We start from the raw sequence: 16970 nt of genomic DNA, 5'->3' as shown, positions 1-16970 counted from the left end.
AGTGCAGCAGGAGAGGCGTCAATTCTTAGGGGTCAAGAAAATGCTACGTGAACGCAACATCCCCTATGCAATGCTGTTCCCTGCGCGCTTGAAGCTCACATTCAGAGGGAAACTGTACTTTTTCACGGTCCCTGATGAAGCAGCAAAGTTCTTTGAGTCACAGATGCCACTCAACGGACCTCCTGGGAACCACATGGACAACGACTGACCTACTTCCTGTCGCTTTTCCGGGTCTTTGATGAATCATTGACATACATCTTTCTCATCCGTCCCGCTATGCGGTGTAATCTGCTGATGGAGCCGCTCCCCCTGTTCGGCTCGGCTACAGAGTAGCGCGGAACTGTGTAACACCTTCACCCATTGGCCCATATGCTTTCCAAGGGAAACAACACGATCAATATACCCATAACGCCGAACTTTCGTACCCTAGTGGTACTCTACACTCAACTTAATTCTGCTTGGTTGGCAACACGGCAACGGCGCACGCCACTGCAGTTGCAAAGTCATGTTGGAATGTTTGATTGTTGATGGCCCCTGTTGTGGGGTGGCTGCTCCAGGTTGGGATCGGCCAGCCGGCACCTGTCCTTTGAGGGAAGCCGGACTCGGTTGGGAAAGGGTGGGAGTGGGTGCTGCTGGTTGTTATTGGGCGGCGAGGTTTGGGGGCTCTGGGGAAGTTATATTGGAAAAGGGAGAGGCGAACTGACTGGGCGCACCGTGCTGGAGCGATTTGAGAGTGACTACACAGGGTGCAGATGCAAGCCACAACGACTAAACTGGGATACACCATAGACAAGTGAAATGCCCACTACCATAATGTCTTGGAATGTCCGGGGGCTAAGTAATCACACCAAGGCCCGTAAGATTATGGCTTACTCCAATAGACATGGCTGTAAAATATTGTTGCTGCAAGAAACTTACTCCACGGGCCGTCTGGCCGAAAGTATGGCACCAACATGGGGTCTCAACAGATACTTCACCTCTTACTCCATACTTCACCTCTTACTCCACTCAAGCCTGAGGCATATTGACACTGATCCATAAATCCATCAAATTCAAGCTACACAAGAATTACACTGATCCTGATGGCAGATATGTTATACTACACTGCACCATAGTAAATAGAGAGTATCTTCTGGTGAACTCCTATGGCCCAAACGTGGACGCCCCAGAGTTTGTGGATACTGTGGCCACCATACTATTACGCTACGTGGGTGCTCAGATTATATGGGGGGTGGAGGGATATGAACCTCGTGTTAGACACGGATCTGGACAGGACTGGAGCTGCCGCCCGACCCCTGACCGGGGCCGCACGTAGGCTACTCGGCTACAGTGTGTAATGCTCGATATCCGTGATGCCTGGAGGTCACTGCACCCTCAACGGCGCAAATACACCTACTACTCCACGGTACACGACAGCTCCTCCAGGATCGACCTGTTCCTAGTATCCAGTGAAGTAATGGGTAGGGTGGAACAGACCGAGATCCTGAGTTGCACACTATCTGACCATGCCCCGATCACTATATCAGTGGAACTGGGAACGACTGTCCCGTCACTCAGTACATGGCGTTTTAAATCTTCAGCCCTCCGGGACATCGTGTTCAAGGCGGATATACTCACCGATATTGAGTCTTTCTTCGAACACAATACCCCCAGGCCACCCCTCTTGGTGTCAGGTGGGAAGCCTTCAAGGCGTATATCAGGGGGATGTCCATATTCAGAGAAGCGGGTCTGCTTAAAACGGTTAGGCCGCCCTCGAGCGATCCGATGCCAAACTACGTAAACTGGAACAGGAGTCCTCAACCGCAGCTGAACCCGCCAAACTTTTCTTTCTAATAGATGTCCAGTAAAAAGATACCATCCCTGTCCCCTGGGCCACACTGGGCCTAACTCAATCAACAGGATTATGTGTGTATGCAAGGCGCTGGGGTGCCAAAGGGGAAAGCATGGTATTTTTGACTGGACATCTATGATAGAAATCCAATAAATAAAATACCATCCCTGTCCCCTGGGCTGCACAGCGCCTCTGAAAGTGAGCTGATTTTAGCAGGTGGGTAGGGGGATTGTGCAACAAAGGCATTTGGGCATTTTTAAAATGCCTTTGTTGTACACCCTCCCCCCCCTCTTCAATCCACCACTTGCCAAAATCAACTCAACGGACCAAAACAAACTAGCACACACACATTCATGCACCAATCACTCTATCATTCACACGAACATCCATTACCATACACTCACTCATAACACAAGCATACACGCATCCATACACATGTTTAAATTAAAAAAAGAACATAAAGGTACCTTCTGCATTGGCCTGGGTATGGGTGCTGAAACGCCCTGCTCCAGGCTGCTCTATCTGTATGTGCGAGGAGGCGCAGGAGCTCCCTCTCGCACATACAGACATACAGTGCCCCAGCCAGTATTTCCAATAAGCTATGCAATTCTGGCGAAGCAATACGCCCCAGCCTTGCATGGCTCAGTGAGCATTTGCGGCTGGGGAACTGGACTGTCAAGGGGAAATGGTGTTTCCCTTCGACAGTTCAGCCAGCCCAGGAGCACTCCCTCAGCTGGAAAAGGCAGCTGAGGGAGTGCTCACTGTTTCACTGGGCTGGCTCCTTAGCTCCTCCATAATGGGTCAGGGGGCCACTGGGTGGGTGCCCCCTTGCCATCATGGATGAGCAGCCAAGCTCGGACTGGCCTATAGGGCAATGCCTGTACCAAAAATGCAAAATGCTAGTGTGGGCCAGTCAAAATGGGCCACCTTGTTGGCCAATGTGGGCCAGTTTGATGAGTTATTTCACTATACAGTTAGTCATTTTGACCATTGTTGCTGAATAAACATTCTTTAAATATCACAATTTACTTACATTTTTAACACAAAACACCCCTGTGTGTGCTATTGAAACAGTCTGTGGCTAAAGGAATGAATATCCATTTACAACTGCAGACCACTTTTTCATTGGTGCCTGAGACAGTTTCATGCAGCCTGACCATGTGAGACACCCCTGCCCATTTCTTCCAATCTAAAAAAAAAGTTCTTCTTTTTAAAGATTTCTTTTTTTACACATTTCATGCTGGGCTTTCATGGCCCCCCAGGGAGGCACTTGTGGCCCCTGCGGGGGCGCGCCCCACAGTTTGAATACTGTTGGTATAGATGCATAACAGAGCGCTTTTCAGAGGTAACCGAACAGGTCTGCAGCGAAGGTGGAGATAGGATACAGAGGGGCACAGAGGAGGGGCACAGCTGTACTGGATGGCGGGGAGGAAATGGGCAGATGGCGTCTAGCGAGTCAAGTGGCGTGAGTGTCGAGATGATGGCCTAGGTATTGATACAGGTTTGTAGTGTAGTCCTTTTCTGCCTTTACCACCTTCGTACAAGGTTCCATAAATTCAGAGCAATGCAGTGCTTACATACAGAGTGATGTGTCCGAAACCATCCAAGTGCAGTGACTTCCTCAATGTACAACGCTCCACCCTATTCATGGAGCAGTCGCTTGCTGCCTGTTTCGGGGGAATGCAGAACATCCCCTAGTTCTTTAGGACAATCTGAAGCTCTCAGGTGGTGGTAGTCATCCATCACAGGTAGTTTAAGGGCTTACCAGTTGAGGTGCCTGTTGGCATCAAGTTTGTAAAAACCCAAGTGCTTTCAAACACGCAATTATTATTCCTATTCTAAAAAAACCTACGGCTAATCCTCTTCTTGTTTCAAAACCTTCACCCCATATCTCTTTTTTTTATCTTTTCTATCTAAGCTTCTGGACCGCCTTGTTTATTCACAAATTTGAACGTTTGTTTCTGATCTATCTCTTCTTCCCGCCACTCAGTCTGGCTTTCGACCCTATCACTCCACTGAGACAGCCTTGATCTGTGTGCTTAATTCCCTCCTCACAGCTCGCTATTCTAGACACTCTTCTGTTCTTATTCTTCTTGACCTATCTACAGCTTTTGACACAGTGGATCACTCCTTGCTTCCAGACTCCCTTTCTTCTTTTGGTCTTCGGGGTTCTGTTCTATCGTGCTTTTCTTCTTATTTATCTAATCAAACTTTTTCTGTCTCCTGGGGTGGCAACACTTCTGCACCTTTTCCACTTGATCACAGTGTTCCTCAAGGGTCAGTCCTGGGTCCTTTTCTATTCTCCTTATATACCTCACTACTTGCTCCTATAATTTCCTCTTTTGGACTATCGCATCACTTCTATGCTAATGATACTCAGCTCTTTCTATCTTTTGCCTACCATATTTCTCTCACATCTCGTTCCTGTCGCTTTCACCTTTATAATATTCGTAGAATCCGTCCCTTCCTCACTTGTTATGCTAAGAAACTTCTCATCTCTTCACTAATTTATTCTCGCATATGCATATTTTATTGTTCTGTCACGCTCTTTGGCCTTCCCTGTTCACGCCTGGCTCCTTTTAAATCAATCTATCACTCTTCTATTTGCTTACTTTGTCTTCTTTGCTATCGGGACTCGATCTCTCCTTCTCTTACCTCTCTTGGTTGGCTACCCTTCCATTTTCAACTTAAATTTCTTTGTTTAGGATTTAAATCTCTCTACAGGCTCGCCGCTGGCTATCTTGCTTCTCCTCTTTCTTTCTATACTTCCTCTCGCACTTTCCGTTCTTCCTGTCTTTTCAGGCTGAATGTTCCTCGCCCCCCTGTGCTCAGTCCTGCTTTCATTCTTTTCAGTTCCTCGCTCCTCTTCATCAGAACATGCTCCCCCTGTCTCTCCGTTCCATTACTCCCTACTCTGTTCCGTTGTTCCCTGAAAACTCACCTGCTTTATTGTCCTTGATTGCCTGTTACCGGAAGTGTCTGAATGTCGACATGCACTACTGACTCTTATGTACCGTTGTTTACTTTCTATGAAAAGTGCTTTGGACAAAGGCCCTATATAAAACACAATACAAATATACAAGTGTGTAAGGATTAGCTGGGCACAGGAAATTGGGCTATAATTGGTAGACACCAGTATTAATACCCAGGCATTTTATGGCAGTTCCGTATGATCAATGAAAGGGAAAAGGCCCCAGACAAATAAATAAATCACTCCATTCTTGAGGTGACACCGGCTCAGTGATCTGAGAAAATGGATGCAATCCTTGATGGGCCTTTTCCTTCAGCACCTTGATTCTTGATTTTGATATTATATGCTGGTTGCAGCCTTTTTTAAAACATAAGTTAAGAAATTGCGTTTCCTTTCTAATATTCCCAGTGTATATTGTGCTTGCATATTAACCAGTTCTGGAATATACACTATGTGGTTAAATTGTATTGCCTGAACATGCTAACATCTCCGCCACTGATTTTTTTTTCCCCCTACCCCACCTTTTTCCAATGTGCTTGGCTTGCCTTTCTACTATGTCTCATGTTTTTTTATCTTCAGTTGCAAGTTTCCTTCACTTGTCTCCTCCTTCGCTTTACTCTTTAGTCCTTTCCTTTGCTTCTCCCTGTTTTCTCCTTTTGCTTCTCCTCACCCTCAATCAGTCACCATCTTATTCTTTTTTTCTCATCCGTCTCCTTTTGCTCCATAGGTCTGTTCTTGTTGACACGAATGTCTCATCTGGAAATTACACCTGTGTACTGGGGAGAGGAGAGTTTTATGTTATGACATAGTACAAAGCCAGGACCATGGGACAGAAGAAGAAGCTGTGTCCTCGACTCCTTGATTACCTGGTAATCGTCGGAGCAAGGTAAGTGATGTCTCCTCTAGTAACCTCGCCTTAGTAAGTCACATTGACTTCCCTGCTTTCGTTTTCCTTTCTCCTCTGACCCACAGTGCTTGCTTTTGTCCCTTCCTCACAATTCCCCTTTTGCCTCTGATGCCTATCCACCCTGTCTCGTTTATGCTCCTCACACCTTCATCTAACAACATTTGAGCAAACTGTGAGCCTATGAGCTTCTCTTCCATCTCTTGGCAGTTTATGACCATACCCCTATAGTTTTACCTTGCACACTTCAGCCTTTGCTTGTCTCGGCTTCTTTTCCACTTCTTCAGTTTGTTGCACCCAGCTTTTTGTTCATCACCTTTATATTTCCCTTCTTTCTCTCCATGTTCCTCACACTGTCTATCCTTCTTATTCAATTCTATCCTTTCACTCTTTCTGTGCTTCACTTCTAACCTCTTTCCACACCACGTCTGCTCCTTCTGAACTTTTCCCTCTTGGATTCTCTTCCATTCATTCAGCCATTGTCTGTTATCTTCTCTTCTGCTCCTTCAATGGCTCTCTGCTTGTCTCTTGCTATTTTCTCCTTGGTCTCTCCCAGCGTCTCTTCTGCTCATTCAGCCAATCTCCCTTAGAGATTACTTTCTTCTGCCTCAGGCTTTGTCACCCTATATTTCCTTTCCCTTCTGTCTGAGTCGCTCTCAAGTTCCCTGCCTCATGCCATCACCTGCTGACTGCTTTTGTTTCTTCACCGCAGGCAGCCAAGCAGTGACAGCATCGCTCAGACACCAGAGCTTCTCCGGCGCTACCCTTTGGAGGATCACCCTGAATTCCCTCTGCCCCCCGATGTGGTGTTCTTTTGTCAGCCGGAGGGATGCCTGAGTGTGCGGCAGAAGCGGATGAGTTTCCGTGATGATACCTCCTTTGTTTTCACCCTTATGGACAAGGACAGTGGCATCACACGCTATGGCATCTGTGTCAACTTCTACCGCTCTTTCCAGAAGCGGCTCCCAAAGGAAAAGGCTGAGAGTACTACTAGCCATAAGAATAGGGACTGTGTGAAGGGTTCTAAGCCCAGTGAATGCCCAGGATCCCAGGAAGAGGTGGCGAATGACAGCTCTGAAAGCGGTTCCTCTCTGCAGCCCCAGAGTGCGGAGTCCACACCAGACGTGAATAAGTCCCCGCGTGGAAAGCGCCTTGCCAAAGGCACGCAGCGGTCACGTAACAGCACTCTTACTTCACTGTGCATCCTGAGCCACTACCCATTCTTCTCCACCTTCCGAGAGTGTCTTTACACACTTAAGAGACTGGTGGACTGTTGCAGTGAAAGGTTGGTCAGCAGGAAGATGGGCATTTCCAAAGGAGTTCAGAGGTAAAGTTCTGAACGTAGATCGAAAGTTGACACGAGTTCCGATACGAGTCAGACGGTAGATCGGACCCTGTTGTAAGCCTCTTAGCAATCTAAAAACTGAGAATCTGAGAGATGGCTCTAAAGCACACAGCACAGTTTTTGTATTTGTTATGGATGAAAAAGTTCAACCTTTCAATACAATCACGAAAGTCATATTATAAAATCAGACGCATTATATAGTACAATAGTATTAAATTAATTTCAGTACATTTCAATTAATACAAACAAGGAAGATAGATATACTATTCATCCACATTATTCCAAACTTTAACCCCTGATCTTAGTATTTAGCCTCTCATTCCCCATCTGTTAAAAGCCAATACGAACCTAATTGTTGCTAAAAGTAACCGCTGAAAATCAATACCCATACTTTCTCTTCTGTTAAAAGTCTATAATTTTCAGAATACTTGGCCAAAAATAAAGTCCTTTTTATATGCTTATTTCGGGCAAGCCAACAGTAAATGCCTCAACATTTCTAGTTCCTCCTGATTGGCACAAAAACAGCCCCTCTCCTTTATTGGCCATTGCAATGTTATACCTAAAATGTCATGTGTTGTCCAGAGGTTGAAACAAAATCTTAGCAACTAGGAGTGGTATCTGTGACATGGGAATTTCTGTAAATACAGCGGCAAACAGTTCATAAAACCTTACTATTACACTGGTTCCATGTCATCATCCAATCATACCACCACAAATTTTGTTTGGCTTTATCAGTGATGAACAACAATCTGGCTAAAGTAATGTCTGCTGTCCTCAATAATTCTAGACCATCTTCTTTCCGTTTTTGTAGGGATCGGTCTATCTGAACTTCCAATAACTTACCAATAAAGGGTAGGATCAATTTAGCGTGAACCAATATACACTTCCTAAATAGCGTCAAGGATCTCCACTTATTTCTCGTGATGATATACCCAGTTCATATCGCAATATTTGGACTGCAAAACTTTTGCCGCCGGGTACAAAACCCTTTTCTAAAAAAATCCCCTCTATCCTATTTCAGTCAGGGTTTCTATACAACCATTTTGTTTCAGCCTCGTAAATCGATGTTGGAACTAACTTTTGTTTGTCGTATGTAACCACTGGGGTAGAAGGGAATCTTCCATATTTCTTATCAATAATTAGCCGCTGTGAAGCGGCTGTCCCTGCTTTTCTCTAATCTCTGCTCCATATGGAGCCTCTGAGATATTATTACGTGTACAGATCCACAGGTACCTGTATTCATTCACTGTTCCTAAAGGGGCTTTGTACAGGTAACAATTAAGAGACATTTTATTTTTAATTCTTGTGGCTGTCAGGATCCACTCATTAGATTTCTTCACATTAATTTCTAATGCATTATCATTCCCGTAAATTTCTAACATCGTCAGTTGTCTCTGTGAGCCGACTGGAATCTGGTCCAGAAGGACCAGATCGGCCGTGTACAGAAGCCATGCGATAGATAATTTACCTAATCTTGGGGGAAATGAGGCCACCCTTGACAGATGCCCCCCCTTCTGCTATGAAATGTTGAGCAAAGCAAGGGTCCTAAATACACCCCTGCGTTAGCCCTCTATGTGAGGATCGATTTAGATCTGGGGTCCCCAACCTTTTGTGCGGAATGTGCACAATTTGCTTATCAAATGAAATAGTGAGCAACATCCATTCTTCGACGAAACATATCGGTGCTCAGTTGGGGTAAAAATAATTGAAACACAAATTAGAAATGTAATCCATTTTAAGACTGCAAATTGAACATTTTAATTTTCAGTACTTAACAGTCCTCTAGACCACGTGCAATTCTAGTAAAGTACATTTGCAAGGTCTTTAACTTTGTTTGACATTAAGTGGTTGTTTACCATAAATGTTAAGGAAATTGAGTGGTCAGTAGGACCTTTTTTAGACAGATGGTTGTTCAAAAATATTGTAAGACTAAATAAACGTTACCAGGGGTTTCAGGTTCTTGAGAAAAATATTTTTAAGACATTAGGGCAGATATTTGGAATGTAAATCTGATCGCAAATGGAACATTGATTTTCCGGTGTACTTTGTGATTCTTCTCAAGGACTTGCTGGGATCTTCAGTGGCAACATTTCTAAGCATATACTATCAGTAATACTGTTTCAGAGTAATTGATTACTGTATTGTGGACTGTTTTTTATTCGGGAGTTAATTTTCCAATGGCATAGGTTAGGCACCAAGAAGATGTCCGACTGTCAGTGGGGCTGGTTGGCTATACCTAAGCTTGACGAGGAGGCATTGGTTTGAACTAACAATTCACAAGCAATTAAGATATTCTCTTAAAATTGTAAAACAGTTCAGAGGCCACAAAGGAAAGTGCCATTTTGTTATTTGATTGAAATTATCCGGGACAAAGCTATTGGCAAGTGGCGTCCCCCAGTTCAGGAGGTCCAGGTTATAGAAAGGAATGCCCCATGGTTTGAATGCAGAATGCAGAATGTAGAATCTCGAATAGAAAATGAAATCATCATTTAATGAATGATGTGTACATGGCTAGCCAGATCTATAGTTTCAAAAGGGCTCATAAAAACTGCAGAGACAAAAAAAGAATGTATTGAGAAATAATGGGATCTTTTTCGAATGACACCAAATTGTTTAATGCAATTGTCAGGACAGGCATTATGCCATCTCCTTGAACAGGTAGTCCATGGGCCATCAGCCCCCCACGGTTCTAGGCCAATTTCCTTACTAGACATTGGCAGTACGATATTTTCCAAATGTTTGTTGCTCAGACTGGTGGTGTAGGCTCAAAGTAACAATATCTTGAAGCCATCCCAAGCATGTTTCAGAGGCGGGCTTAGTAGAGTGGACCATTGCTTCATTCTGAGAACCAGGTTGAAGAAATACAGTAAGGTTAAGGGACAGAGATTATTTGTGGCTTTTTCAGATTTGGAGAAACCATTTGATTTGATTGATAGAAACATCTAATGGCATATTTTGCATTTTATTGGTTCCCTAATTGTTTATTAAATCTTATCCAAATGTGAAACGCAGACATCTCCGCGTCTGTCCGATATTCAAGATGGGGTGGGCGGGGATTATACATGGTTTGTCCCCACCAATGAAGGTGAAAAGTAGAGATGTCAGTTGACCCAATGTATTCCTTTCAGACTTTGACTCTAGTACTTCTCTTAGGAAAGTTAATCCACCGTCTCTGAAGGATACATTTTATAACATGCTTCTTTAGGCCGATGACACTGCCATTTTGGACTTAACGCTGACGGGTCTCCAACAGGTCCTGCTATACACACATTACTATTTTGGGGGCTATAGTTTGAAATTAAATATGATAAAAACCCAAATGATGTTCGGGGAAAGCGTGAAACCTTGTAGGTTTTATTTTACATAAATGTAGAGATGAGGAGATGGTCTCACATTTATTTGAACCTAATCTTCTCAAACGAGTGGTGCTTGAGTCAATCAGTTTAAGAGGACAGCTGAAAGGGCATTATTAAGATTTAAAAGGCTTTTAAAAATGTTGTTTCAAGTCTAAGGCATTTAGATTGCACACAAGCCTAAAGATATATAAGGCAAAGGCACATTCCATTATTTTTTATGGCAGCTTCATCTGGGATGGTTTGAACTGTTCTGTTCTGGAGGGGTTGCAAAATATATTCCTGTGCCAAATAGTAGGTCTTCCTCCCGTACGCCTGGTAGCGCATTATGAGCTGAATTAGGGGTGTTCAATTTGAAGGTGTTGTCCCAGTTAAGATTTGCAACTTATTTTTTAAAAGCACATCTAGGATTTTCTGCATATCATAAAGTGAATTTCAGTGCAAGTGTGATTGCAGCCTGCCCTGGTAAAGAGAAACTCTTGTGTTACATGGGATTTTATGGCACTGTCCATCTGGATAGGGGGTGGGATATAACTAAATTTGGTACATTAAGTCAACTCAAAATAGTTCTTAAAGCAAGAGCTTGTCCGATGGGGAGAGAGGTAGATGTCCAAAATATACATAAGCTGCCCTCTTTAGCCATATTTGCAGTCTTATGTACACATATAAGACGGCAAGTAGAAATCTGTGAAATAAGATCCCCAGAATGCAGGAGGCTGATGCTAATGGTACGTTTAAATTTGCCCAACCCTCAATGAAGGTGTGCATGAAGGAAGCACAATGTGGGCCTGCAAAATGGGAGTCAATGAAGATTTGGTTCATTTGCTGTTAATTTGTCGTTGTTTCAGTGTTTAGTATAAGCATGGAAGCTATGTTTTATATAATTGAATTGAAATTATTAGGTTTTTATTTAGCGTGTATGAAAAGTTAAAGCTGCTTTTTTATTTTTGGTTCTCTGAATTTTATGAAATATGATGCATGTTTTTAAATATTGCTAACTTAATGGAGAAAAATTATTTAAATATTGATTGAGTAATACTGGTCAATACATGAAGGCTTTACAGATCACTTTGCTGGGGATTTGGAGGTTACGTTCTACGAGTTATTCTGGCATGTAATGGAAAATATTGCCTTTTAAAGCACCTGAGACCTGTAACAACTGGTGAAAAGGTGGTCCGGCAATAAATATTTTTCGAATGGATTGTGTCCTCCCACATATTCCTCATCTTAGATATTCATATCTTCCAGCTTGCTGCTTCGGAAATCTTTCACTAGAGGGCGCTGTGCTCAAGGGCAAAGCGTTGAATGTCCCTAGAGGGCAGCTGTCGACCATCAGCGTCATCCGTAGTATAAAGGTCTCGAGCCGCGCCCGTTAGTCTTAGTTCCATTTTGCCGATAGCTTGCTTCGTGACACGAGAACGGCGCCTCAGTTCTTCAATCGATTATGTCTTCATCGGCGAATCCTTCCATGCCTAAAACTAGCTTAAAAAAATGTCAGAAGTGCTGGAAGAGAATGTCGATCACAGACCCCCATCGAAATTGTCTCTGGTGCTTGGACCCGGACCATTGGGTCAACGAGTGCGGTTCCTGTCAGGCGATGACCCACAAGACTCTGAAGGAACGTAGAGGTAACCTAGCGGTGGGGAAGGAATCCTCAAAGTCTTCTTTGCGAAAACTTAAAGGATCGAGGGAATCGGATGGGAAGTCTCGATATAGGTCGAGGAAATCAAGATTGAGAAGTCGCTCGAGGAAATCTTCCTCGTCTTTGTCGAACAAATCTAAGAAGAGGCAACACCGATCTCCTTCCTCCTCGTCAGCGGACACAAGAGTCATCCCCTATCCTTCCAAACATGATTCCCCTGAGAAATGGGAGGCTTTCCAAACCTCCATGTTAAAGATTTACGTGATTGCGGCCCAGACCCCCTTGAAAAAACCACGTGGAGACCATGCCCCCTAGTCACTCCAAAAGTGACAGAGGGAGGTCAAAGACCAGACACGTGAGATCTGACGATAAATCGTCGAGGGTGTCATCAGAGGATATTTCCCCGACACCTAGTAAAAAATACGACTTACCGGTGCATAAATCTGAGGTAACGTTGGGCAAGATGGCGTCGGGAACCCACCCGCCATCGATATCCATGTCGAAGGCTACTTCGACGCAACCTTTGAAGGCGCTCTCGAAGCCGAACTTCACAGCTCCCTCGACGGCATCGTAGCCTCCTTCGACGTTATCAAAGTCAGCGTCAATGACCTCGACACCTTCGACTCCATTATCGAGGCCATCACTAATTCCGGTGCCAAAATCGACACCCTCGTCAAAGGCAAGAGCGATGCCGTTTGAAAAAGTATTCCACCCACAGCCTAGACAGGATTTCTTCAGATCAATGTCCTCAATTTTTGAGGAACAATCCTCTGAGGAGGATGTTACTCCGGCTGGAGTAAAATTTGGGACTAGGGATGTCCCAGAAGAATTGGTAGACCCTAATTCGAAAATGGCAGATTTATATAAATGCCTTCAGACGGCTAGTGGCCTGGATACCTCCCCTGAGGTAGATTTTGATAAGCCTGACCCTGCAGACCATGCAGATGCAAGGTACAGAAACTTGATGAATAGAGTAATTGAATTCATGGAATGGAATGCAAATTCCCCATATTTTGACCAAGATGACATGACAGACATCCTTAATGACGGCCCTAAAAAGGACCCTGCTCCCTTTTCATAGGGCATTGCAAAAATGGGTTACGGCCACATGGGAGACCCCAGATTCTGACCCTGCCATAAATAAGAAGTTTGTGGGGAAGTATAGGCCTTCCTCAACTGACCCTGAATATCTATCAAAACATCATTCGGCGGAGAGTTTAGTGGTGCAGGCGGCCACATCTACGAGACAATCAGCCTACCCTTCGATCCCCCGGATAGGGATGACAAAAGGATTGATGCCTGGACCCGGAAAACTTTTTCTTCGGGCAGTGTGGCCTTAAAATCCAAAAATATGACTTGCACACTTGCAAGGTTCACATACACCCTGTGGGATTGTATGACGGCAGCGGCTGAACACATCCCTGAGGGCAGGGAACGGGAAGGTTTTCTCTAAATTGTCAGAGATGGAAAGGAGGCTATGGGGGAATGCCTCCAACCAGAGCTGGACACTGCTGATAGCATAAGCAGGTCCATGGCATCTAGCACAGTCCTGCGCAGATTTGCATGGCTGAGAAAATTGGATTTTGTAACAGATGTGCAATCCAGATTGCTCAAAATGCCTTTCGACGTCTTGAGGTTGTTTGGCAGCAAGGCGGACGAAAGTTTAGAAAAGCTGCAGACCTCAAAAGCGGCTGCTAAATCTTAGTGCCTCCTAAAAGACAACCTCAGCAACACTCTTACTCAGGGTCATCTACCTGGAGGAGTCGTCCTTTTCGCTTTTATTCCTCATTTGGGAGAGGGAAAGGACAGGCCAGTCAGAAAGGTCAACAAAGAAAAAATCCTCGTTGTGGAAGAGGAGAAGGTGCTAGATCAGCCCCAGCAGCGGCAACTGTCCCTTCAGCCACTCTGGGGCCTTAACCCACTAGACCCCGGGGGGAGGCAGGGCCACTCAGTATCTGAAAAAATGGCGGGCATTACTTCAGATGCTTGGGCACTGGAAACAGTGGCCCATGGTTACTGCCTTCCTTTTCGACAAAGGCCTCAGGACCATCCACCAGGAGCCAGCTCTCCCAAAGTTCCAGACCCGCTACTTGTGCAGGATGTTTTAACCATGCTAGAGAAAGGTGCAATAGAACATGTACCTGTAGCGGAGAGGAACAAGGGTTGGTACTCCCCTTACTTTCTCATCCCAAAGAAGGACAGAGGATTGGGACCCGTTTTGGACCTAAGAAACTTGAACAAGTTCCTCAGGCAAGACAAGTTCAAAATGGTAACCCTTTCTCCGATCCTTCAGGCTCTCCAACTCCAAAACTGGTTGGTATCATTTCAGGATGCTTACTTTCATGTGCCGATCCATCTCCAGCACAGGAAGTACCTGAGGTTCGCGATTGGCAATTATCACTATCTGTTTTGAATTCTGCCATTCGGGTTGACCTCCGTCCCGAGGGTTTTCACCAAGCTGATGGCAATGGTGGCAGCGAGTCTCGGGAGAGGGGGGGGATTCACCTTTACCCTTACCTGGACGACTGGTTAATCAGGACGGGTTCACCCGAACGAGCCCAGGAACATTTGACCATGACCTGCCACTTCTTACACAGACTGGGCTTTTCCCTCAATTTCAAAAAGTCACAAATTGTACCACTCCAGAAGCTCCAATTCATCGGAGCAGTCCTGGATACTTCCTCGGGCAAAGCCTCGCCTCCCGAGGAGAGAGCTCACCACATTCTGCAGATGGTAACAAAGTTCCAGAACGCCCAGCCTCTACCGGCCTTCGATTTCCTCTGGTTGCTCAGTCTCATGGCATCCTGCATTTTTCTGGTGCCAGAGGCCAGATTGAGGATGAGATCCCTTCAATGGGCCCACAAAACTCAATGGTCTCAATTTTCAGGGAATATGTCAGATTTTTTGCAAGTTCCGGCCAGAGTGACTCATGATCTACTATGGTGGGCTTGCAAGGACAATATCCTCAAAGGAGAATCTTTTTGGCAACCATGGCCGGAGATAATAGTAGACGGACGCCTCACTTACGGGGTGGGGGGCCCACACCAACGATCTGACAATCAGCGGTCGTTTGGTCTCCAAACTGCACATCAAAGCTGAGGGCAATCGGACTAGCTCTGAAAGCCTTTCTGCCCTCTGTACAGGGAAAGAATGTCCTAATAATGACACAGTGGCCATGTACTACCTCAACACGAGAGGAGGTGTAGGATCACTTCCACTGTGCAGGGAAGCAATGCAGCTCTGGTTCTGGGCAATACAAGAAGGAATCTCTGTCGGCAGTTCACCTAGCCGGAGAGCAGAACATGACGCAGAAGCTCTGAGCATGCAGAGCACAGTACCCCACAAGTGGGAACTAGCTCAGGAAGTCCTTCTGGAGATCTTCGCCCTTTGGGGAACCCCTCAAGTGGATCTTTTCGTGGCCAGGATTGACCAAAGGTGCGTTCAGTACTGCTCAAGGGAATTTCCCCCAAGAGAAGCTCTAGGAGACGCGTTCGTGGTGGACTGGGAATTTCCGCTGTTGTACGTGTTTCCTCCAGTCCCCGTGATTCGTCAAGTAATCAGGAGGTTGAAAAAGTTCAGGAAAACCATAATCCTAATTGTCCCGGATTGGGGCAGGAAGACTTGGTACCCGGAGCTTCTAGACATGTCAATCTGCCCTCCAATACGTCTTTCACAGAGAGAGGATCTTCTCTCGCAAAAGGAAGGTTGGGTTCTCCATCCAGAGGTCAACACGCTCGGCCTTCATGCTTGGCTTCTGAGAGGCTGAGATATAAGGATTGGGACCTCCCGGACGATGTAATGGAGATTTTGCTTTCGGCCAGAAGGCCAGCAACAAAGTCCTTGTACCAGTGTCGATGGAACAATTTCAGTACCTGGTGCAGAGACAAGAATGTAGATCAATTCCTATGTAATATTCCTATGGTACTCTTTCTGTTACATTTATCCTTTGGGGCTCCAAGTTGGTACTATAAAGGGGTACTTGGCGGCGCTATCTATTTTTAAGCGCACCTCAGAAGAGGTTTCCTATTTTAAAATGCCCTTTGTTATCCAATTCCTGAAAGGGCTGATAAATGTGTATCCTCCGACACCTTTTCAGGTACCCGTCTGGGATCTAAGCATAGTCTTAAAGTTACTTACATGTATACCTTTCGAACCACTACATTCTTGCCCGCTAAGGCTTCTTACTTTGAAAACAATTCTGCTAGTTGCAATTACATCAGCCCGCAGGGTGAGTGAGTTGCAGGCGCCCTCTTGTAAGCCTCCTCACACCATTTTCCATAAGGACAAGGTTATCCTTCGAGTCAAACCCTCTTACTTACCGAAAATAGTCTCCGACTTCCACCTGTCACAGAAAATGACTTTACCTTCTTTCTACCCTCCTCCGCATGCAAGTAAGGAGGAAGAAAGATTACACAGACTGGACCCAAAAAGGGCTCTTGTTTCTATATCTCCAGAAAATTCCGACAATCTGACTAACTTTTTGTCGGAGATACCGGGCACAAATTGGGCCTAGCGGTATCAAAACAAACGCTATCCAGATGGATAATCTTAGCCATGTCTGAATGTTATAAATTGGCTGAAAAAAGAGCCCTCAGATGGACTAAGGGCTCATTCAACTAGGGGCATGGGAACTTCAACGGCTCTTCAGAGGGGTGTCCCAGTGCAGGACATTTGTGCAGCAGCCACTTGGTGGTCCATGCATACCTTCGTGAAACATTATTGCCTGGACTCGACATCATTTCAAGGGGGTCTTTTTGCTAAAGCAGTCCTACACACTGTGCATGACTAACTTTTTCTATCTAATACTCCCTCCTCCAAATTCATACTGCCATGGGAGCCTATCTAAGATGAGGAATAAGTGGGAGGACGCAATCAATTCGAAGAACAAGTTACTTACCAACTAACTTTCTTTCCATTGGATGTT

The 16970-nt window shown here is 45.1% G+C and overlaps 1 protein-coding gene across 42 annotated transcripts in view; it reads left to right on the top strand.

Moving 5' to 3' along the window:
* The window catches only part of MADD (MAP kinase activating death domain), a 2081072-nt gene that overhangs the window by 111792 nt on the left and 1952310 nt on the right, over positions 1 to 16970 (top strand). For all 42 annotated transcript variants that reach the window (XM_069623145.1, XM_069623139.1, XM_069623144.1 and 39 more), the window contains 2 exons: positions 5530 to 5688; positions 6419 to 7033. In XM_069623145.1, coding sequence (XP_069479246.1) covers positions 5627 to 5688; positions 6419 to 7033 — 677 coding nt within the window. In that variant the 5' untranslated portion in view covers positions 5530 to 5626. The remainder of the gene's footprint in view (positions 1 to 5529; positions 5689 to 6418; positions 7034 to 16970) is intronic.

The sequence above is a fragment of the Ambystoma mexicanum genome, chromosome 11 (genome assembly GCF_040938575.1).
Source record: "Ambystoma mexicanum isolate Mex_15411 chromosome 11, UKY_AmexF1_1, whole genome shotgun sequence".
Classification (NCBI taxonomy): Eukaryota; Metazoa; Chordata; class Amphibia; order Caudata; family Ambystomatidae; genus Ambystoma; species Ambystoma mexicanum.
Note: the sequence above shows the minus strand (reverse complement) of the source record. Positions and strands in the feature narration are given on the sequence as shown.